The sequence below is a fragment of the Maniola hyperantus genome, chromosome 17 (genome assembly GCF_902806685.2).
Source record: "Maniola hyperantus chromosome 17, iAphHyp1.2, whole genome shotgun sequence".
Classification (NCBI taxonomy): Eukaryota; Metazoa; Arthropoda; class Insecta; order Lepidoptera; family Nymphalidae; genus Maniola; species Maniola hyperantus.
The window spans coordinates 7,978,525-8,003,102 of NC_048552.1; the positions used below are offsets into that span (position 1 = coordinate 7,978,525).

A 24,578-nucleotide genomic window follows, 5' to 3' on the forward strand; every position below is an offset into this window, starting at 1 on the left:
GGTGACGGTTAGCCTAATGTGGAGCACGCCCGCCTAAGTGCCTGTATTCACTTTATTTTGAAGGTACCGATATTGTAACTGGCGGGGAAAACGGCAGACGGAAGGGCGTTCAATACCATCAGTGCGTATTAAAAAAAGAAAGCGAATTAGTTCGTACGAGTTCGTGGAATTTCGACTGCAGAGTGCAAATTATTACGATGTCTCGCTGTCCGATAGTAAAATGGTGAGTGGGGGAACTAGATCAAACAGTTCCTTAGTGCACTCTCCAAAACATATCCTGTAGAATACCGATAGATAGGCAAACCTTACGTCTATGTTCTAAACTTATACTATAAATATTATTTTTAAAGGCACTTGGAAACCGGAGTACTACTAACCTGCACCAGCAAAGGATTACCGAAACGTAAAGCTGATTCCAAATTCTTTCGGAACGAGTCGTCAAGGAAGGAAGTCTTGGTAATCTTCCTCTCCTTAAACTCACGCATTATGAATTCCGTGGCTTGGCCTGACGGGTCAATGATAAGCGGGTATCGGTTGAACCTCTGTGAAGGAAACACATTTTTTATAGTTGGAAACTACTCTTATAAAACAAGGAGATTTGGAGTTTTACTGAAGTATATCAATCATAATTTATGTGTGCACGTAATGTTACCAACAGAAGTCGCTGGAGGGAGATCACATGACTATTCTTTCAAGAGAGAACGATTGAGAAGAAGAATATCAAGCGGATTAAATTTTTCCCAATTTCTCTTCTCAAAGTGGATTTATAGATTTTATAATGTCATTATTTGCGAGGTCAAGACATTTCTGACTCAAGTCAAGAATCGACGATCTTAAGGTGGACTAAACAAGGGAATACTCGCTCTATCTGTCCGCTCTACGGAACTAAATTCTCTGTTTATCCAAAGACAATTAGACATAGCGTGGATAGAAAGAGCATTCGATCTTTTGGTATTGATCCACCTTTATGAAATGGCGTGAAAACGGACAGTCGTCACTGCATTCAGTGACGACTGAATTCTAATTCCATCCTCATTAGGATGGAATTAGAAATAGGCAGAAAATAGACAGTAAAATAATGAAAATAAGCATTGACTTTACACAGCATACCTTAAGCATGATAGCGTTCTCAACGCACAGTTCGTCGGTTGGTAAGGCATTGGCTTGCCAACGGAGGCGCTCGTCAGGATTACTGAGGTACTCAGTGCGAGCTATGTCAGCGCGGAACTTGATATTGGCTGCCGCCAAGTGGGTTGTCCACGTCGAGAATAGATTTTGACGATACTGTAAAAATAACCAAATAGAGAACGATGTTTACAGTACGCGGCAGAAAATGTACATCGACTTTTAGAAAGAGATAGCGGTTTTGTAGAGCATTGTCTCTGTCGTTGAGACCCACAAAACGTCACATAGTGCGACAACGTGACAGAGACAACGCTCTACAAAGCCGAAAATTGTAAAGGTCGATGTACATTATGTTAGTTACACTTCTAGTTGATAGTTGACAGTTCTATTAATAGTGCTAATCCTTTTTTGAAAGGTGTAAATCAGGCTTTAGTACTAGCTACAATGTATTGTGTTGAGGTGTAGTGAATAGTGATTTTGATAATATTGTAACTATTTATGATTTGAAATAAGCAAGCTCAAAGCTGAGTTTCTTGCCGGCTCTTCTCAGCGCATCTTTTTCTCGCGGGCGTCAGCTAGTTTTAAATAACTTTGTATATTTTAATCACAAGACCACCACCTATAGACGCCTAATACCCGGACACCCCCGATCGCCAAGCTCATGCAGTTGCTTAGCATAAAAGTCGACCCAAACTAGTTCGGTACCCTCATTCCGCACATTTTTTTGATTACGTGACTTTTTAGTCCACCAATCACAACAAAGTATTCTCCCCTATCCCCCGCCAACACTTACGATTTTGTTTCCGTGCAAAACCATTGTATATGCGTAATCTTGATGTTGACTTCTCAGTGATTTTAATATAGATACTTACATGCTGATCAAAGTATCCACCATAAGCTATGAAAGCTGCAGAAAGTAAGACGTCTCCGACAATGGTACTCATTTGCGAGCGGAATGCCTCTGAACTGGCTTCCCATCGCTCACGTTCAATCACCAAACTCTTCAGCAGCGCTATAGATCTATCTACCTAAAAATATTTACGAGGAATAAATATTTCAGTACTCAACACCGTATCCTCATGGGTAATGCCCGGTATCCACCAGAGCGGAGATGGGCGAAGATGTGTTTAGCAGACCAATCAGATTACTAATAGATGACGTGAAAAAAACCTTTTCCTTTTTGTTTCGTGACTTTTTGAAGTGTCAAACCAGCACAATGCACTTTGCCAGTGTCAAGTAGCTTGAAGGAGGCACAAGGAGATTGGTCGGTAAAATGTGCCAATTTTCAGAATATTGTTATCACCTCATGTAACACTAATCTGATTGTTGGACACCGGGCCTAAACGTATGATATTTTTCGTGGTTTAACAAGAGTAGATCGGTACTGCCCACGAAAAGTCGAATTTCACCTCTCGTAGCACTCCAGTCCCGTCGTAACTTCGACTCATGCAACTGAGTCGAAATATTGGCAGTTCAAATTCGCCTAATTAATCGTATTATGTATCCGATTTATACAATACATTGGGGCCGATTTTCTTGTACACAATCTCTTAAACTAAATTGACAGGTCTAAATCTAGTATTATCCTTTTCCGCAAGCAAAATTATGAAAGTGATAGTAATAGATTTAGACGTGTCATTTTAGTTTAGTTTAGAGATTGTGTACAACAGAATTAGCCGCAATATGGGCCTAAACGTGTTTTTAAGTACCTTAGCTTGCACATTCTCAAGGTCAGTCTTGATTGCTTGAGCCTGACTGATAAGCTGCGCATATTCCTCTTTGTATGAAGCGATAGATTTTTCCAATTGGGCGATCAGATCGCGCACTTCATTCCCAGCTTTAACGTTGCTTTGCGCCTGGTCTTCCAAAGCTTGGAGTTCATTACGCAGCGGCTCCACGCGTTTTAACATATCTGCGTATTCAATCTGTAAATAATATCCTTTGTATACCTACTGTAATTTCGTGTAATCCAAATTGTGCTCTATACACGGCGAAATTTTAGAGCCGTGGCTAAGTGAACCGCCTTCCTTAGGCAGTCCATCCATTTCAATCCGTCGTAAAAAAAATTGAATCGAGAAATTATTGTTTGGAAAAATTTGCGAACCAGTAGTAGTACCTCGCCGCCGCGCCGCGGCCGGCTGTCCTGCTGTCTCAGAACAGCGCGGTAGTCACATGGGACTCGTATTCCTCGCCCACTACTAATGTTTCTCGCAGATTTGAGTTTGTCTTGCCTAGTTTTCCAAAACAAACAAGTGTAGTCGATAGTACTGCTGGCGATTCACTTAGACACGACTTTAATACCACTAAAAGTTCACCATATAATATGTTGTTGAAATTAAAGTTAAAGTTACCTGAGCAATAGCCCATTTCACCATAGGACCACAGGCCATACTAGCCCTGTTCACTTTCTCGAAGTTGTAATCCGGGTTACTAAGGTACCGGGTCTTCATCTTTTCGCGGACATCGTCACTGACACATAGAATAGTGGTTAATATTTGGAACATTTGTCCTCACCAATGATACATTCAAGTGCTTTATGTGAAACCAATGTACCAAACCATGTCAGAATGAATAAAATTTTGACCTTTTTGATTCATGCACATTCGTTTTCCATCAACCTCTGTATTTCCTCAGCCTGGATGATATGAAATGGACATCACTTACCCACACAGCAAACAAAAAAGAAAAACTATGCCTCTTAGTACTGTTGAAAAACATTATAGATAGCAAACAAACGAAAATAAAAATGACGTAAAACAAAAAAGGAAAGCAAGTCTCTTCACTGCCGTTAGTGATTTTCAATAGCTTATTTGGAGACCATACGGACGGACATTATTTATTGGCAAATACATTCATGCAACTCGAACATGTGTCTTATTTTGTACCTGCACAATCTGAAATATCAGATCTCTAGTTCTCTAATTTCTCTTAAATATTTGCCAATTCGTAAAGTTTTCGTATCCGTGAGCTTTCACTCATTTCGGATTCAATTTTAACAAAGGCAAATATCGGTGTATGATGTACGAAATTTTGTGTACAGAGAGTACCTACGTGTGATAAAACTGATGAGTCGTACAACGATCTCCAGAACCGCATCCACCCACAAAAACATGCCAAAACGAGATGCATAACGAATCATCTTTAAATATTGCAATCATACATTATTTAGATATAACAAGGCTGTAACATAATTTTCTAACTAGTGATGTGAGTTTAGTTTCTACTTGGTTCATTAATGTATTTCAGAAAAGGTGTTGTGTATAGGGTTGGTTGATAAATACGTTTTTGTAATCTACTACAGGTTTTGAAAATTCGTTGTGCAGTACATACACAAATGCAGACATTCACCATGCAGAAGCAAGCCTGAAGCGTCTAATATTTAATGCCTTAAATATAAACCACATGTTATTTCGAAAAGTAAATAGATACCACTCATCATATTCATAATTCATAAGTAATTAAATAGATAAATTCATAGGCGCCTATAGGATTGTCTGATTTTTGACGATTGTGTTATTTTGTTCTGCTGCGTTTGACGATCAATAAAATCTGCCAGCTTCTTGTAGATTTGCTCGATTTTATCGATCGATCATCAAAAATACGTTGTTGATCGTCTATTGCTTGTACATTCACTCGATTTTGTCGATCGTCAAAAATTGAGCTAATCCGTAAGCACCTTTAGATATTTAAAAGAAAATAATCTCCAGAATCTCGCAGAACTACTAAATTAATTTAAATTCATGACTTGAATAGTAAAAAAAATAGTGAAATATGATTTAAAATGAGTGATATCTTAGTCACTGCACCGTCACCACTGTGTCGGGATCGGAAGGGGTGTGGGTCGGGGGTCGGTGGGAGACTCGAGGCGCGGGTGCTCACGTGATGTCCTCGGTGCTGAAGTTGGACACGATGCTGTTGATGAAGTTCTCGCGCATGATGACGGCGCGGATGGCCTTCCAGTCCGTTGCGTTCTCGCCGAGCAGCAGGCAGATGGACTCGAGCGCCACCTTGACGATGGCGGGCGGGTTGCCCATGGAGCGCACCTCCACCAGGTGCTGCTTCTTAATGGATTTGACCGCTGTGAGCCGCCAGCCACCCGCCAAGCGAGAGCGACAGAGTACGAAAGAGAGAAACAAAAAAGGCCTTTTAGCTGAGGTGCCACATGCGGCTGGCGTTATCGTCCGCGCCCGGGCGGCGCTAGCGGCCCCGACGACGCGCAGCGGGTTAGTCACATTACGGTTATTAGTGCCGTACATGGATGCCGATTCGTTCACGTACAGTGTCGTTGCGTTATTTGAGTCACATTAATAACAACGGTCACATATTATTGCGAGCAAGCTTAGCATATTTACAATAATCATATTAACCATCTAGTAAATTCGGAAGAATTCATTCACATTAATAAACAATACGAAACTTATATCGAAGTACAGGAGGATGCTTAATAAAGTATGTGGTTACAAAAAAATATTCATGTCACAATTTTCGATGCACTAAATACACTAAAATGTTTTTGCCAATAAATACCGGACTGAGAAATACGGTTAGACCTACGCTTGCTATCTACAGTAACAATAATGGGTAATGGTTTATGTTTTTGTCTCATTGGTGAAGTTTACATGGTTTTCTAATTTTATTTTCGGTTGGGAAGATAGAACGCCTTTTGTATAAATAAATCAATCTAACTTGACACAAAATGAGCAATGTACTTGTTTTCGAATAGCTCAACAAAACACCCATTACGACATATGACTAACGGTGTTCTGGACGTACTATCTTCCCCGACATAAACAGAACGGCACTAACGTGATATTCTCAGTCTCGAAGTTAACTATAGTGGATATGAAGTTGTCCTTCATAACGACAGAGCGGATGCCCTTCCACGTGTCACCCTTCTCGCCGAGCAAAGTGCAGATCGACTCGAGCGCCATCTTGACGACGGAGGGCGGGTTGGCCATGGACCTCACTTCGACCAATTGCTGCTTCTTGATGGATCGGACCGCTGTATTTTGGGATCATCTTCAGCTTCAAAGCTAAGCGCAAATTACGGTGGGCCGCAACACAACGCAATGATTGGGCCATTGGTTTCATCATTTCATGAGGCGATTTAGTTCTTTCAATTTTGAACACTGATTAATCGAATTAATAGAACGAAAACGATGAATGAATATCTATTGATCAACAATCAATAGATCAATCCATCAATAGAATTTAACGTATTGCTTTTAAAACCGGTACGGAAATGAAAACAATTTATTAAATACCGATTTAAAAATTTGGCCATAATTGGCACAATCATTTGTGCCAATTAATCTTTCCTGTCCTTTCGTTCCTTTTGAAATGTATGACACCAATGTCGAGTAATTTTTTCTCTAAGGAACTCCACAGGTTGCAATGCAGCCCAAATGTACTCGATACTTATAACAAAAATTTCAATTTTCCGCCTGTAAAATCGGCATGTGACGCTACGCTAAGCTTAATGTGACAGTTATTGTGATCTATAAATACAAATGATTAATACACTTCTCTTTCTACATGGGGGTAAGTTATGACAGTATTATTACACAAAAAGTCATCCACAAAAATAACGTGTTTACTTTAGAACATCAAGACGTGACAAATCTACTACGAATGTTGATTTTGACCTATTTGCCAAACACTCCCAAACCGTAAGATGAAACCTGATATTTAACGTATACCTAAATTTCAAACAGACACGAACGAATATTAACAAAAATATTTAAGGTCACCAAAAATTTAAAGTGCCGGTTTTTGGCGCGTGCTAACTCACGTAAAATGAGCGCATATTAAATAAAACTTAAGGTTCGTCAATTAATAAGAAGAGTTCTAGTATGTAGGCGAATAGTTGTACTATAATTGGCTTTCAATATTTAGCCCGCCAATGCCCAAAGAATGGGGCCGCTTGCAATCTTTCTCGCTCTAGTGAATAGCGTTTCTGAGGGACAGAAAAAGATAAAGAGTTACGAAAAAAGGCGATATAAGACAAATTTTCGCTCAGCTTTTTTTCTTCAGTTATTTTTGGGGATGAGTTTTTCTACTGAAACTTTTTCAATTTAATTAGTGATAGGACATTCACAAACAGTAAATAAGGAAATGCATCAAACCGTTTTGCGCCTCGATGACAGCGGGCTCGACCTGTGCCAAGTCGGCCATTACGTCCTTGCGTTTTGCTTCTATTTCCTTTGTTTGCTGCTCTAGAGCAACCTGTATGTTTCACATAAGAACATTTTATTTTATAGTTTTACCTTTGGAGACGGTTTATATGCGTTTGGTAGAAAAGTTTGCTTATTTCTGTATCGTATCTGTTACAATTTTCTCCAAAAGTTTCATTCCGGTTTATTTATTTATTTCAAAGCTAACACCTCACTGCAGTTCCAATTAAGTCTGAGATCTGTAGAGCGTCCTTTGCTCAGATTTTACTTAGACACAGATTTCATATATAAATTTTGTTTTATATTCCAAAAGAAGAACTTTCCAAACCTGAATTTCCTGACTCTCGACTTTTTTCTTTTCGGCTTCCTGTTGGTCTTTGACCATTTGGCGTAGTTTGGCGTTAGCGGCTTCGTTCTTTGCTTGCAATTCCTGGAATTTTGATAAAAAATTGATGAATACCGTCTACAAGTGCAAAATCTATACTAATATCATGATAGATACTAAAGTGTCTCTGTTTGTAACTACATATTTCGAAAGGGAAACACATAAATTCCTCAAGAAGTGTATGCTCTTCAAAGTTTTACTCAAATAGCTACTTGAAGGCAAATGGTATCACATTAAATTGGATCTTTTTTGTTTGAAAAATTAAGAACCTGTGATTTAACAGCAAGGCTCTTCTGCATTTCCTCGACTTGTTCGACGGTTTCCGCAATCTTTCCCAGGCCGACGTTCAAGTGCAGTTGTTGCTCTTCGAGGTCCGCGCGTTTTTCCGAGTACAATTTCACCATTTGTTGGATGAAATCCAGATAGTGCCTGTAATTTAATCAAAATTCATACATTAAAATTTCTTGAAAAATTATGGGGCCAAAAGAAGGGCATTAATGTAATGGAGTAGTTGGTTCTCTTGCAAGCATGTTGGCAGAATGCTGTTTGGTTCACGTACACGCACATATTCCTATTTCGTCATAACTATTGTTACTGGAAAGTTTGCTTTGGACCTACTCGTTACAGAAAAAAATAAGACGATTATGCGTTCACGACCGTGGGACAATACCTCACCCCGTATATTGTTGGTATCTCTGATGAAACTTAATTCCGAAAGTTACTTTTGGCCTGTACGCGTCGCTTGCAAAAAAAATATATGCCAATTACTGTATCATCAGCACAGTCCTGTAATTTGAGCTGGGAATCATAGAACAAAAGGAGGAAACATGACGTACCTTGGCGTAATGGCCATGGTGCGGTTGGCCCGCTTGGCCAGCCTGGCATTAGCGCGGTGTAGTGTTTGGTGCACGTACACGCACGCGTTAACGACCGCAGCTCGATGGGAAGGCCGTGCACCGATCTCACCGCAAGCAGCCGGGAACTCTTCCGGTGGAACATATTCCGACCAGTCTAAGTCCATGCGCGTTGTGAACTCTTTGCCAACCTGACAATTTTATCCGAGTAATAAGTACAGCCATTGCTGTGACATTCTGTTGTAAAAAATCTTTGAACTAAGTTGACGTCTTTTGTTTGCCTCCTGTAACACTGGTTTTACTTCCTCAGGAGGCAGGGCCTCATACTAAAGTTTATTAATACGTTTCTGTATAGAATATTTATTTGTCTAAATCCAGCACTATCCTTTTCAGCAGGGAGCATTATGCAATATTTTGAGTAGTCATTTTAGTGTACAGGTTGTGAACAACAAGTCAAATAACCAAATTTTTAATTTAAAAAATAATATGAAATGCTCAGATAATTTAATTTCATCAACCGGTATAAGTCTCGCAAATTGCTAATGCGCGTGGCCGCCATTTTAGTGACGTCAGCACTAGACTGAAGTTTCGAGCTGATGGTATATTTTTACTTAAATATACCTCAAAAGACGTCAAAATGACATCATTTCGATGTTAATGAGAAAAGCATGTGACATGCCAATTTGTTATATCTCCCATGGTCTCATTTAAACTAGCGTCTATTAGGGAGTCAAAAACATGTACTTGAAAGTGAGCTATAGCAATCTTTGAGATATTTTCATAAGCAAAATGTAGAAATTAATACATTGACGATAGTAAATAATTTTTTTACTAATATTAACAAACCTGGAACAGCGCTCCATCGCTCCAATCTCCAAACCAGTTGAGTACGCAACGGTTGAACAGAGCCGGTGACGTGGCGGCGCGGTCCTTTAGGCCTTCCGAAGACGGGTTCATAGTGAACACTACGTGCAGGTTGCGCATCACTTGACCAGTGAACCTAAATCGAATAACTATTGTTAAAACAATCGATAACATCGAAATACTAATCGATACTAATATTAATAATACCAAGAGTCTGCCTGTCTGTTAGGTACCTTTTGTTTAACATTTGATGAAAGGTACAAAGACAGCTTACATCCCCGGAATGCACATGGCCAATTTTTCTCCCCGAAAATCAGTTCCCACGGAATTTTAAAAATACCTAATTCCACGCGAACGAAGTTGCGGACATTATCTGCTTGGCACAGAGATAGCTTGCATCCTGGAGGCGGACATTGGGTACTTTTTATGACGGAAAATCAAAGACCTCCACGCGGACGTAGTCGAGGGCATCATCTAGTTGTAAATATAATAAGAAATTCAGCGTATTACGTAATTTAAATTTTGAGATTATGCTCATTATCCAACGTACCACTTATACAGTTCGTCGTTAGAATCCAGCATGAGGCCTTCTCTCTGAGCGCCCTCTTTGCATTGCGTCATCAGAGCTGCAAACTCATCACCTTCAAACAGTCCAGGCACCTGAAAATTACCCGGACGTACAGTTTTGTTTTCAGAGAGTGAGAGGCCGGAGGCGCTTTGTACTTTAATGCAGAGTCGCCATTTATTTAAACGTCCTTGCGGAGTGATAATTCTTTACCTGGAAGGAACTATTAATTATTCTGTGGTTTAAGTGAAGAAAAGAAACTTAGGACAGAAGATGAACCTACCTCTCCGTTAGCAAGCAGAGTATTCATTCTCTCCAAGAAGCCGCTGTCAAGTACATTGGACTCGTCCAGGATGAAGGCCACTTTCTCATCGCGACACCCGGCGCGCCGCAGTACCGAGCGCAAGTCTTCGTCAAAGTCCGCACCCGTGTATTTGTTGTGGACCTGTAATGATATGGCATAGTGACGATCTCTGGAGGAAACATTTTTATCCTAAAATTACTAAGATAAAAAAAATTAATACGCGATATCTATCTAAGAAATTCTTTATTGCACAGAAGATTGACAATAAGATAATATATATATAGTAAAAACTTGGAATATTTAACTATAATAATAATTCAACTTGCCTTGATCTGGAAGATGCTGAGTCCGTTCATCCAAGCCACAAAACGACTGAGCGTAGTCTTGCCGGCTCCCGACACACCGATCAGTAACAGATGTCCCTGCGGTTGGCGGAAGATCCGGTCGATTCTTAGCACATGTTCAAGCACTTCATCGAATAGAACCAACGGTACATCCAACTCTTCTTCATAGAACACCTAAAAATCACGAGAAAATAAAGAAATTACATTTTTTTTCAAAGAACATTTTAATTTCGTGATTACTGTAATGAAATAAAAAAATACCTTCAATCTAGCTTTCACATATTCACGTAATTGATCCCTCTGGACTGGTACGTAGTCCTTACTCAACCAGTTGCTGTAGAGAATTGGCCGGGCTAATGCTTGCTCCCTGTTGATACCTACGAAAATATAAACACAAATTAAGATAAAAACCGGGCAAGTGCGAGTCGCGATGGATTCCGTACCATTAAAACCACCGAGCAAAAAAATAATGTTTGTTGTATGGGATCTCCCTTAAATATTTACAGTACGCGGCCGAAAGTAATGTACATCGACCTTAGAAGGAGATAGCAGATTTGTAGAGCACTGTCTCGTCTATTTTTTATATTTGTCTATTTTTTAGTATTTCTTATTATAGCGGCAACAGAAATAAATCTTCTGTGAAAATTTCAACTAACTATGAGAAATGAGAATTGAGATACAGCCTGGTGACAGACGGACGGACAACGGAGTCTTAGTAGTAGGGTCCCGTTTTACCCTTTGGGTACGGAACCCTCAAAAGTGGCTACACTTTTTATTTGGTTTGCTTTATTGCTAATATACGAGTATATACTGTGAGGGTTAATTTTTAAAGCATACCTGGGAAGAATCTCATAGCAACGTTATCAATGTTTTCATCAGTCCATTGCCTCTCAGCATCCTCAACCAGACGATCTTGGAACAGACGCAACGCTTCGTGGGCCCAGAGTCTCACCAAGCCTTCTATAGACAGGTTATCTAGGGGTCTGGAAAGATAAAATTTATTGGCTCAAACTGATACACGATATTTCTATGTATGTTACTGGTTACTTTTTCTTATTGAACTGGACCTGATATTGGACCATCATGTGACTAGAGGTCGTCTCTCCCTCGTGGTGTAAAGTCACCCCTTACACAAATAAAATCCATACTAATATTATAAATGCGAAAGTGCGTAGTCTGCCTAGCTAACTAGCTTTTCACAGCCCATTTGTATAACCGATTATGATGAAAGGTACAGAGTTAGCTTATATCCTAAGAACAGATGTAGGCTAGAGTTCCCACGGCATTTTTAAAGGCCCACCTGTTTAACCGATTTTAACGAAATTAGGTATAGAGAAAGATTACATCCCGGAGACGGACAGAGGCTGTTCCTAAATCCTAAATCCATGCGAAGGAAGTCGCGGGCATCATCTAGTGTTTAATAAAGTACCTGATAGCCTCGCATATGCCGCGCACCCATCTCGTCATCTCTCGGGGTGAGTAGACATAATGCGGCTGCATGTCTTGTGTGAAGCGTTCTTGCGACGCCAGGTACAGTTTGACCATGGCCTGCGTCAGAGGCTCCGCATAGCCGCGCAGTGCGGGTTGCATACGCAGCATCGCGCGTGTGAATGTGCCATAGATCTGTAGAAGGACGAGTATAATATAGGCATTTCGACTAGTGGGAGGAGTTCAAAATACTTAACCTGGCTTCAGTGCTGATTTTTAAAATGGGTTTCGAGGTTGGGCTTCGTCTTCTCAGATAGCCCTTTTCAGTCAGATTTTTTTAAACCTAAAAAGACCTTGTCAAACAGAACGAGCATACCTAGTTTTTCTTTTTAATTTATAGACTAGCGCTTAGCTGCAATCGGACCTGGAAATAGTTATATATTGTAACAATTTTTTTATTTATTAATCTCTAAAAACTTTGTTGTGCAATAGTTTAAATAAGGTAAGAACAGTGTAAATAGACTAAGTTACTGATAATGTAAAAATGAATTGTAAACTCGTCACTCACTTGTTCTAGCGAAGTTTCTCCTGGATAGTCGACATAAATGACTGGCACGTGACGCAACAGCCTGTGTGACAGAGGCTTCCGGCCGGGGTCGGTGGGCGGGTTGCAGGCGCCCACGAATTGGATACGCTCCAAGTGCACCCAGGAATGATCTGCGTCCAAAGACAAACGTTTTACGATACGCCAGTACGATACAATACTACCACTATTATAAGCCGCATCAGCAAAATTCGTTTGCGCATAGCGCAACCTAACGTTGACTAAAAGCGAATGTACACCAAAGAAAAAAGACCTTAAGCTTTTAAACACAAGAACAGACTGGTTTGCAGTTGCACGTACAAAACTTAGCGCGTAGGCAAGTAAAAAGTTCACCAAGGCTCAACTTTTAAATGTAAATGTATATGAGTTTCTACAGGTCTTGTATGCGAAAAGAGGACTTGTAATTTTATGATGTGCAAACGACATTCAATCTAACTGTGATAAAGCAATTTTATGGTGGATGTTATATTGTTTTGAAACAGCCAAATATGCTATTAAAAAGTTTTTTTCTGAGAAAACAGCGTCAAAATTGTTTGCAATGAGGAGGAATGTGGCATTGGTGGCGTAATGCTAAAATGTGGCTATCGCGCTTAATCCTGCGACTACCCCTAGCAACAGATTTGAAGTTGAAGCATCAGTGATGTTCACGAAAAGTGACAGAAAGTACGAACTTTACGAACGAAACTTTATAATGGTCCGAGAGATTTCTAAAATTGCTTACCGCTTGCTCTATAGAAGCCCTTATGTTCAAGAAGCTGCCGCAAGAACGAGATAACACGTTGCGTGCCGTATTGATCCATGTCCGGTAAGTTGATCTCGTCACAGAACAACACCAGCCATTTACCGAGCTAGAACAAAATGGATAATGTAACAAATTTTATTATTCATTATGCAAGTTTGGATTCAAAAAGTCTGTTTTATTAAATTCCTAGATAGAGTTAGTTTTTGAATTGATGCCATTGCATCGGATACTGCTTTTTTGCACCGTTCTACTCAGGTGAAGAAACCTGCATGCCTGAGAATTCTCCATAATGTTCTCAATAGTGTGTAAAATCTGCCAATCCGCACTTGGTCAGCGTGCTAGACTATGCCTAAACCCTTCTCACTCTGTGAGGAGACCTGAGCTCTGTAGCGACTCAGGTCGACCCGTGAAAACGCGGCTTTAAGCACTGCGATTGTGCGAGTGGCAGTGTATGTGTGGAGTGAAACGTGCAGGAGCTGCATAGCTTTCGATCACATAATTTGAAGTTAAAGGAGCTTGTTACCGCGCAAATTTCTGGTGGAGCCAGTGTGCGTTATTGTAAAAACAGACATTTTTCTATTGCTTTATGGTTGCTTTGGATGTTAGAGATACTTTATCTTTTTTGGCGGAGCGAGTTGCTAAAAATAGGTGACTCGCCATTTTTAACTAGCAATTTTAGATAAAAGTTCGATAATCGAAAGAGTAGCGTTTGGTTTCCGAAAAGCGACTGAATCGCCGATTGCCGATGCTAAATTTATCGTGTAAAGTACACACGTCCTTAATAGTTACCTGTACAGGCGCCAGAACGACTCCGTTGGGCGTTTTCCTATACTCGCAGTAGTGGTCGAAGGTCTTGAGCAGCAGTTCCGGAGTTGTGGCGGACGAGAAGTTCAGCCCGACCACCTCCATGTCCGGCAGGGCTCGTAGCGCAGAGAATAGAGTCATGGTCTTCCCAGACCCGGGCGGACCACAGAGGACTGCCAAACCAAACAGAATATTATACTAGAGATAAAGAGAAAGTGAAGGGAACAGAGCGGACTGAAATCGTAAAGGTCGACGGCAGTTCAAACCCCATCCGTTGCACTCTTACCGTAGTGTAGCCTAGCACAAGCTTTACGCTTAGTTGGCGGGGAAAGGAGATTATTAGTATATCAAAAGTGACACAAGTGATAAGTCCTGCATGAAATAAATAAAGTCATGAGAACCATGGCAATTTTTTTTTAAATGGAAAGAAAGAAGAAAGACTCAAGAGGGAATATGGAAGAGTCGACATAGCAACGCTGTGACATAAGTGAGCTACAATATGCGTACAAACGCGGCTAAACTCTAACTAGTGCTATCTCTTTCCACAAGTGACATTATGAAAAGGATAGCACTACTTAATAATATGTATGATGTAAACTACATACCGAGTGGCTTGTGTTCGGCGAGCCATGTGTATAGGAGGGCTTCATGTCGCACTGTGTCCAGTGTGGGAACGACTATGTCCGGAGCGGCCACTTTGTGCGTCTCGACCTCGATCTGAGGCACTTTCGCGGACCAAGGCACCCATTCACCGGTTATGGAAACCTGTATAACACCAAATCTTCAAAAAACCGAAGATGTTTTCTAATAGATACTACCCGTACAAAGAGTACAATAAATTCAAATACGCGTCAAGGTAAAAACCTCCTATTTTTTAAATCGCTTAAGAAGTAATAGCTCAAAAATACAAAAATAACAGTAAGTAATAGATATCTTTCCTCAGTTTGATACATTGTTCTAAAGGAAACAATAAAATAAATTTGAACAAATTATCACACTAATATTATAAAGACAAAAGATTGTATGTGATCACATTTTATTTTTATTTTATTATAGGCGACACACACTTGCTCACAATCACACCTGACGGGAAGTGTGTGTGTATGTTTATTTCTCTTTCACGCAAAAACTACTGGACGCATTTGGCTGAAATTTGGAATGGAGATAGCTTATACCTTGACTTTACACATAGGCTACTTTTTATCCCAGAAAATCAAAGAGATGCCGCGAGATTAAAAAACATATCCACGAGGCCAAAGTCACGAGTTTCATATAGTATTTTATATACTGCAATGAATAATACATAATTTATTCGTAAACGTTGATAATTGAACTACTTACCTCGAAGTCAATAATATGTTGATTGGGTCCACAGTTGGGCAATTGCATGGTACTTGCTGATCTTATAAAATCGCCTAATTCATTACGATCCTGTTAAACATACAAAATGATGTTTATTTAAAAATTCCATCAAACACCCCATACTTATAATTATTATGTATTAAAAAAAGTTTTATGGGAAACCTTGAGTTTGGCGTCGCCGGCGAATGACCACAGCAAAGAATAGACAAGCCATTTTGGGACATAGGCCTCAAGTTGTTCATTGGTGATCGGAAAATCGGGATGTTGTCGATTGTAGCCCAGGATATTCCTACAAAAGATACAAATGTAAATAATTCGGGAATGGAGATAGCATTATACCTTGAATTAACATAAAGGCTACGTTTTATCCTGGAAAATCAAAGGAGTTCAGTTTCGCGGGATTTTTACAAAACCTAAACCAAATAGCACGATGTCGCAGGCATCATTTAGTAAAATTTATAAATTATCACCTCTAAGGATAGGTTAAGATTAACTTTTATTTTTTTATTTATTTGTCCAAAAGTAATAAAAAAATAAAAACAAAGCCTGACAAGAAGAGACAGTATTGCGAACTTTTTGAGATCAGCCCCCCGATTGTGTAAGAAAAACGTATTCATCGTAATCGTAGTCATCAACAAATTCTGCCCTTTGATTGGTTGATTCACTGTTTACATTTTTTTCACAGCCAATCAAAGGGCAGAATTTTTTGACGATTACGATTGGGGGGCAGAATAGTTTAAAAAACGTAACTTTACCTGACCCCGCGGTTCAGCATAGAATGTAGCGACGATAAAGCCCGGTGTCTTGTAAAGTCCATAATGTGGTCGAGGGTCGCCGCACGCTCCAAACATTTTACTACTAAACCGTCGCCATAAAACAACGGTTGCAGGAACGCTGCTACGTCACGCTGCGTCTACATGTATAATGATAAAAAATGTTATAGGTGTACATACAACATCAAACGAGTCATCAGGGAGCCGCTGGATTCAGGCGGCGCAAGACCATGGTGTGAAGTCCCTGCAAGAGACCTATGTCCAGCAGTAGACAATATAGGTTCTGAACAATTTTTACATTTGCCATTACGCAAAAAACTATGACACATTAAAACACACTTATTATTTCGAGGCTATTTTACATTTGATGAATTCCTGTGACCAAAGTTACGTGGAAGCAACCGGCAGAGCTTCCAGTTGCCACAAGGTAGGGGGCAATACTAGTATTGTTACATGTTGTAACTTTATATGATTAGAAAAGAGCAGCTGCCGAATTTCTTGCCGGTATTTCTCAGTAGAATCTGCATTCCGAATTGGTGGCAGGTTTACACTTTACAGACGTAGCATAAGAGTCATCGGTGGCCCTATCGCGGTTGTTTGACAGCTACAATGTCACGATCGCAATCATCTCTGATTGGTTAATGCTCGCTCACTATTGGCCACAATGCATTGTTGCAACAAGAATCGCACAAATTCAGCCAATCAGAACAATTGAGATTGTAATAATGATTGATGCAGGTTTTAGACAATCGCCCTACAGTTGTCCTACATGATCTTAAGAAATTGATTAGATTTTACTATCTGAACCTTGTTGTGTTGTACAAATACCTGAAGTGCTGGTGATAAGATGTTTTCAGTAGCATTCTGGTCTCCACCAGCTGTTGGTGCTGCCATCACAATGCTGAAAGAGTCTTCTTCACCATCCTCTAAAGGAATATTTCTTAAGCTAAAAAAATACAATTCGTATAATTTCTCTTTGCCCCTAGGTGTACATGTATATACAATGGAGTAATTCGGCAACATAATTTCTAGCTCTTACCGCAAAAGATAGTTTTCAAAGATCATTTCAGTTGAGAGTACATCTTGAGAGAACCATACCATGCCACAGCGAGATACTGTAGCCAAGGTGGCATATTTCAAATCTTGCACCTGAAAATGTATGAAAAAATTAATTAAGTATGATCGAGATACACTACAAATATTATAAATAATCAACGGATAATTGATTTATTTAAAAGTTTATCTTTACACCTGTACCTGTGCTTTGTATAAATATATTATTTTATATCATAATATATTTGATTACGAGTATCTAAGTGCATTGATCTGTTCCCTCGTAATATAAAAAAAACTATACTTCCTATCTAAAATGTTCCATTCAGTTACCCAAAATTCAATGGTGACTTTGTCATAGTACAAAAGTCCAATTAAAAAAACATTAACTTTTTATCTTCCCTTTTGTAGTACAAATTGTTTAGTAACCTCTAGAAACAGCTATTTAACAAAATATAAAGCCTCTTAAAAACCCCCGTTGCTATGATATCAATGTTACCCTTTCTTTTGTTAACTCTCCTTAAACTTTTCAAATATGCATTGCTTTTTGAACGTAGTCTTTACCTATCACTGTCAGTTGTCAGTGTCAATTATTGTCAAAGTGACACTTGCCGGCGTGTTTATTTTATTGTGTTGATTGTTATTGTGATATTTTGTGAAACGTGAATTTATTAACTTTTATTTTTAATTTTATGAATGAGAATATTCATAATACATGATGTGGAGTTCAGACAGTGATTCAAGTGATTTGGAAATGTTACTCGCGTTGTCAGACTGGGACGAGTCGGACGATTCTTCCGATGGCGAAGCCGAAGTCGCCCCGCCAGTTCGAGTTTACAAGAAGCGAATTAATTATAAAACTTTAGAGGCACACGAATTTCTTCTTCGATTTCGTTTAGATAAAACTCAAGTAGAAAGTTTGTTAGGAGAAATTTATCCTCATCTCAGAGTGACTGGTTCAAGGTTTGTACACAGTAAGCGAGGTAGATTAGCAACAAAACTTGCAGAAGTTGACTTCCGCAAGCTATTTCTACCGTGTAAACAATCACGTCAAGCTCACTTCCGCAAGTTTTGTATCTTGCTGGACTTGCCGCAAGTAGTGTAAACAATTCTGGAAGTACTTGCGGAATAACTTGCAAGAAGTTCTTGCTAGTCTAAACCTCGCTTTATGTAGTACAGTACATATACATTGCTGATAGCTTGAATATAATTCATTAAGGTTTGATAATAATATACCACACAGGAATACATTGTTATCAAATTAAAAAACAGGAAAGTATCTTGGTATTTTTTGAAAATAAAATGGTACTCTCTATGATAAAATTGTTTCAGGAATCATGGTATCTCTCCCTTACATCAGTTGCTTTTAGCATTAAGGTTTTATGCCTTAGGATCTCTAGCATCGGTGGGGCAATTCATTGGGGTATCCATTTCATCCGCAAGCCGAATCATACAAGATGTGACTCAAGCAATAACTCAATTATACAGCAATTATATTTATGTCAATAATACAACTGAAGATTTCTACAAAATAGCGCGCTTTCCACATGTACTTGGAGTGATTGACTGCACGAACATACGGATACAAACCCCATGTAAGTCATTTTTTAACCCTTGTATGAAAATAAAAATGAAAAAATATTTATTTACCATAGTTCAATCAATTATAACATTGTGTTATGGTACCCACTAGGTAGTCCTGTGTTGTGGGTACCTAATTAGAATTAACAATAAACAATTAACCAGTAAATTGACGCTCGGTTTACCAGTCTACGTTCACTTAACTAAGGTAGGTGTTTATCTAAGATTAAAGCGTGTGATACACATGCTAGTTACTCGCACAAAAGCAGTTACTAGCAAGAACGAGTTACTAGCATGTGTATCGAGATTCTGCCAGTAGCTCGCATGCCAGTACATGGCATACCAGTAGATCGCAAGGCGTTTGATTTTTACCCTTGAGGGGAAGTGGGACGGGGGACTCGCATGCCAGCTACAAGCACGCGAAACACGTTGTAACGTGTTTGCTAGTAACTCGCACATCGTACTACTACTAATCCAATTTCCCTCCATATTGTTTTCTGTATAATACATACATTTTGAGAAAGCACCATCTTTGCTCTATGTGTCAGTTGACACACAAAGTAAATATGGCGAGTTCATTCTCAAATTTTATGCATTATATTATTGTTCCACTTGCTGAAGTTTGACACATGTGACCAGTCCTTGCCAATTTGTTGAATGAACATCAAGGATTGATGCACTGGATATTCATTTTTTAACTCTTGTCTATTTGTAAATTAAAAATCTTTTATTTAAGGCCACCATAGACCAGAAGAGTTTAAAAACCAAAAAGGCTCATACTCAATCAATGTACAAGCAGTATGTGATGCTAATCTCATGTTTATGAGCGTTGAATCGAAATGGCCTGGATCATTACACGATGCCAATATATTTGCCAACTCAGTCTTGAAAGGTAATATTTTACACCACCATCTCAACGGTTTTGACTGTAGTTGAATATCTGGAGAGTGACAGGCTGTTTTTATCCCAGAAAATCATAGAGTTCCCAAAGGATTTAAATTCACACAGATATTATACAAGGAACCAAACTATAATCTATATAATCTAAGGCTATAATCCAATGAAACAGATAAATCTGTTTGGTGCAACATGCAGCATGCATGCACCGACTGCCCCCCCCACTGTTGAACATGCAGGAAAAGCTAGCCACCAAGCACCACCACCACCACGCAGCACCATACAAGTCACCCAAAACAAGACACACGTTTTGCTCAGACGCCGGAGCATGCTCAGGAAATGTAGACCTTACAATGTACTTGCAATGTAATTTTTCTCTGTTTCAGCGGATTATAGCAAATTAAGCTTTTGGTTCCTTGTACATCATGGACTTCTGCAAAGTAACACCTGCTTCTATACGACACACAGATGATATTGTAGGCATCATCTAGATTTTATTATCTTTAAATGTAATAACGCTCAGATGGCTGGAGTGATTCTGTGGATAGCAATACCAGTGTCCAGTACTTTATTTTTGTCTTCTTTTTTAGTGCAATGTGAAAGAAAATCATTTGGAAATAAATGGTTGCTTGGAGATAATGCGTATCCTTTGAAACCATACCTATTGACGCCAATACAAAACCCACAGAATAAAAGCGAAGAGCTCTACAATGAGTCCCACAACAAAACAAGACATTGTATAGATCGGTGAGCGAATAGCTTATTTATATCTAAGCTATCTGTAAAATATAATTATACTAACAAAAGATTTTTTCTAGGTGTTTCAATCTTTGGAAAAGAAGATTTCCAATACTGACATCAATAATACATAGAAGTGTAATAAGATCTAGCGCCATTATTATAGCCACCGCTATACTTCACAACGTTTGTATTATGAACGGTATAGAAGATGTACCTCCGGAGATGAAGACTACATGTGAGGAGGAAATTCCTGTCCAACATGCTTTAGAAGGGCCCAAAAATGAAGAACTTGAAGAATTACTTGCTAATCATTTTAATGAGGAAGTGTAATTCAATAGAACCTTTAAGAATAAAATGCATTGAAGATTTTATACTCAAGTTAATTTTTACTATCACTCTGCGTTGTATTCTTCATCGTATTCTCCTGATTGTGACTCCTTTTCATTAATCACATAATGGTAAGGGTATAAATGAGACAATAATGCGGTGGGTCCCCTGGTCCTTCTACATATAACTTGACTTCAACTCTGGTTTTAACGATAATAAGGTGACAGCCTAGTGGTAAAGATGTCCGCCACCTATTTGGAGGTCGGGGGTTCGATCTCGGCATGCACCTCTAACTTTTCAGAGTTATGTGTGTTTGAAGTAATTAAATATCACTTGCTTTAACGATGAACGAAAACCTATAACCTTAGGGCATCAGAGATAGCTTAGGTCCTTTAACACACTTTTATCCTGTTTACCGATACTTTTGTTTCTTTGTCAAAATACTAACAAATACACACCTCAAACATGACGCGCACATTCGGTGGAAGAGACAGACGTTCGCCATTGGGCAAAGTAAGAAGCTTATTGTCATCAAGCACGGAGTTCAAGTTTTCCACCCATTCCGGATCCACGTCACCGTCGAAAATGATCCATTGACGTTTGTTGATCTCACCGCGGACATTGTCGATGATTTTTCTAATGGAGCAATGGATAATTTATTTGTTTTTATTATGTTATACTATACTAGCGACCCGAAAACAAAATATAGCCTATGTTACTCAGGAATAATATAGCTTTCTACTGGTGAAAGAATTTTCTAAATCGCTTCAGTAACTTATCTCTTTATAATATTAGTATAGATTATTATAGATTTAGGTAAACTGTTAAGTTTTTAGCTGTTCATATTTTAGGCTAGGGCAGATTTTTAATGGTGCTGTTTCAATCCACACTAATATTATAAATACAAAAGTGTGTGTCTGTCTGTCTGCTAGCTTTTCACGGCCCATCCGTTCAACCGATTTAGATGAAATTTGGTGCAGAGATAGCTTGCATCCCAGGGAAGGATAAGAGATTTGTGTACAACCAAATAATTAGCATATGGAAAAATGCTGAATAATTCTGCAATTTACTATACTTAGTGGTTACCAGCTAAAGGATAGGAAAGATGCAGTGGATGAAGTCTTATTTATAGAAGGCGTGTGTAACTGTATACATTACATGATTACAGATTTGTAGTATGTTTTAAATAGTTCAATACTAACCTCAGTATATGGGTGAACAACCCATCCGTCCATTCACGAGTGTTAGGATCGAGTACACCATATAATGTTTCTTTGGACATTGCTTTAGGATCAATAACATGTGCTACGCCTTCTACACCTTCGAACCTGTTGACAAAGTGTTGTACATATATTTCTCAATGAGCGCTAAGTTAGTTTTCTTCCAAATTCCAATACAATATTTTTTTCATTCCATAACAAGTTACCCCTTGACTGCAATCTGACTGGTGGTAATTGATAATGCGGTATATGATAGAAGCGGTCTAGCTTGGGAGGAGTATGGCAGTTTTATTAAATCCATACCCCTTATTGGTTTCTACACTGCAGCGTACCGGAACGCTAAAACTAACGCCGCTAGGGTAGTAACTACCCACGGCCGAAGCCATACCAGATACCAGATACAATTTAGAAATTCCCAAATTCCCCTTGCCAGGAATCAAACCCGGGACCTCCCACTTATAAGACCACAGTGCTCACCACTGCGCCATGGAGGTCGTCAAGTTACATTGAAACCAACCAAAATGGAATTCCAGTTAGAGCTGACTTGCGGTTTTTTTTATTAGTTCGACTAGTTGGTTGATTGCCACACCACACCTCGTTTCAAAGAAAATCTTCAGTAAATTATCATCTAAGTAAATCTTACCGTTCCAGAGCCTTAAGTAGTACACGCCAGGCAGTAGATTTCCCGCTTCCAGACGGTCCAACCATCATCAGTCCATGATTCAATTTGCAGATTTGGTACAATTGCAGAACCTAAGTATACAATGATAATTTTATAAAATACAAAACAAAAAGCAAGCTAAATAGGGATAGTTAAAGACAGTAAAGTTGAAGCGGTTAGCACATTTTGAGGGGCTAAACACAAAATTTAAAATCTAACTTTTGAATAATATTGGATGCTGTCGATTTTACAAAAGGAATTAGCAAAACTATTCTACTAAGCATAAGCTTTAGACATATTACGATTAAAACTGTCTTATGTTACAAATCGTTGATTTAATATAAATCGTAAATGTAAGATGTCCGTGCTATGAACAGGCGAGTGTGCAACGAAAATATTACATGCCAGTTTTTGAATACACATTCAAAGATAAAATCTAAGATGCTTGTGATAAGAACAGTAATTGGAAATAACGAATTTAACTGTCTGGTAAAATTTTGAACGCTCTAAAAATAATTTTACACTTGTCGTTTCTTTATTTTTTTCTTCAGTAACACATAATCTCTGTCGCAATCGCAACTCTATTTAATCGAATAAAACAATCAGGTAAACTCAGGGCTATGCTATAGCGTGATATGATTAATAGATTAAACAAAAATACCAAAATTAATTTAGCACATCCTAACTATAGCTCTATTGCATGACAATAGAGTGTTAGAGACAGAGTGGGTGTAAGGCACAGGACAGACACTCAGACATGAACCGGCACCGCGACTGACCTTTTCGATCCACGTGCTGTGTTGAGCGCGCGAGGCAGCGCTGCGCCTCTACGTGCCGTTAGCGGGTTAGCATGGAAACCATATGCATTCAAACTCACGTTCTATGCGACGACGCAGCGGACCGTACGCATGCCGACACTGTGCTTTATATTTCTTACACCAACATAATGTAAGATTGTTCTTTTTAAAAGTGATTATTATACATCGTGGTCAATGTTAGGCCAAGCTCCACAAGGTTCAAATTAGATTTCTACACAAATCGGGGTACCGTGTGTGCTAATTATAAACCTGCGTGTTAATCCGATAACACTGTGAATCACCCTAATAACTTGTGAATAATTAGAATACACTATGGTTTTATTAAAGGGTGTGGTAAATATATAATTTAGAATATAAAACACAGTGCCGTTAAAAATAAAAAAAATGATCTTTAATAATAATAATGAAGCAGATTTTGTTATATTAATAGTTGATTTTGTTTGGATCAATATTATAAATTGTTAATGCATGTTAGAATATTGTATAACATTGTTTTGATACCGTCACCAATTTCATTCTATTCAGTTATTTTGTTTTTTTAATCATTATTAATAGTATTACACATAATTACACATAATGAAATTAAACATATTTGATGCATATTATGGATAAAATTATAAATAATTGTGCTGCTCGAAACTTATTCAAAATCATATGAACGAATCACAAATGATTATGAATGATGTTGATCACACTTGATGAGCAAATTGTTATAAAATTATTTCCTTAACCAAATTAGTAAATAGCATTGGATTAAAAGTACTCACAATGTCCGTATAAAAGTACGCAAATCTTAGTGTTAGTTTTGAATATACAATTTGTACATACCTTTTCCATCCATGTATTGCCATGTTCATCTCCTTCGCCGCAAACTAAAAACTCTTCAGCGCAGACTGCACGAATTTCATTTTTCAAACCTAAAAAATGAGGATCAGCATTATTGTCGTTCATAC

General features: G+C 38.7%; 2 protein-coding genes across 8 annotated transcripts in view; one reads left to right on the top strand and one right to left on the bottom strand.

Annotated features, from left to right (window-relative positions):
* Nucleotides 1–24,578, bottom strand: part of Dhc64C (dynein heavy chain, cytoplasmic) — an 80,164-nt gene that overhangs the window by 22,196 nt on the left and 33,390 nt on the right. For 2 of the 7 annotated variants that reach the window (XM_069504262.1, XM_034977269.2), the window contains 31 exons: nt 24,454–24,542; nt 23,587–23,634; nt 22,790–22,899; nt 22,129–22,254; nt 21,385–21,562; nt 17,367–17,476; nt 17,156–17,273; nt 16,310–16,467; nt 15,717–15,843; nt 15,534–15,623; nt 14,798–14,957; nt 14,178–14,365; nt 13,368–13,494; nt 12,611–12,759; nt 12,044–12,237; nt 11,452–11,597; nt 10,876–10,991; nt 10,597–10,788; nt 10,250–10,411; nt 9,952–10,061; nt 9,384–9,537; nt 8,520–8,728; nt 7,953–8,112; nt 7,627–7,728; nt 7,251–7,350; nt 5,005–5,203; nt 3,477–3,594; nt 2,835–3,050; nt 1,998–2,153; nt 1,111–1,284; nt 378–542 (listed from right to left, as the gene is read on the bottom strand). In XM_069504262.1, coding sequence (XP_069360363.1) covers nt 378–542; nt 1,111–1,284; nt 1,998–2,153; nt 2,835–3,050; nt 3,477–3,594; nt 5,005–5,203; nt 7,251–7,350; nt 7,627–7,728; nt 7,953–8,112; nt 8,520–8,728; nt 9,384–9,537; nt 9,952–10,061; nt 10,250–10,411; nt 10,597–10,788; nt 10,876–10,991; nt 11,452–11,597; nt 12,044–12,237; nt 12,611–12,759; nt 13,368–13,494; nt 14,178–14,365; nt 14,798–14,957; nt 15,534–15,623; nt 15,717–15,843; nt 16,310–16,467; nt 17,156–17,273; nt 17,367–17,476; nt 21,385–21,562; nt 22,129–22,254; nt 22,790–22,899; nt 23,587–23,634; nt 24,454–24,542 — 4,451 coding nt within the window. Of the gene's footprint in view, nt 1–377; nt 543–1,110; nt 1,285–1,997; nt 2,154–2,834; nt 3,051–3,476; nt 3,595–5,004; nt 5,204–5,931; nt 6,128–7,250; nt 7,351–7,626; nt 7,729–7,952; nt 8,113–8,519; nt 8,729–9,383; nt 9,538–9,951; nt 10,062–10,249; nt 10,412–10,596; nt 10,789–10,875; nt 10,992–11,451; nt 11,598–12,043; nt 12,238–12,610; nt 12,760–13,367; nt 13,495–14,177; nt 14,366–14,797; nt 14,958–15,533; nt 15,624–15,716; nt 15,844–16,309; nt 16,468–17,155; nt 17,274–17,366; nt 17,477–21,384; nt 21,563–22,128; nt 22,255–22,789; nt 22,900–23,586; nt 23,635–24,453; nt 24,543–24,578 lie in introns of all 7 variants that reach the window. The other 5 variants (XM_069504265.1, XM_069504263.1, XM_069504266.1 and 2 more) reach the window with 3 other exon arrangements.
* On the top strand, nt 18,009–20,949 carry LOC138403477 (putative nuclease HARBI1). The gene is made up of 5 exons (XM_069504087.1): nt 18,009–18,343; nt 18,713–18,975; nt 19,698–19,853; nt 20,449–20,605; nt 20,677–20,949. The coding sequence occupies exons 1-5, from the start codon at nt 18,096–18,098 to the stop codon at nt 20,927–20,929; spliced, it is 1,077 nt and encodes a 358-aa protein (XP_069360188.1). The 5' UTR covers nt 18,009–18,095; the 3' UTR covers nt 20,930–20,949.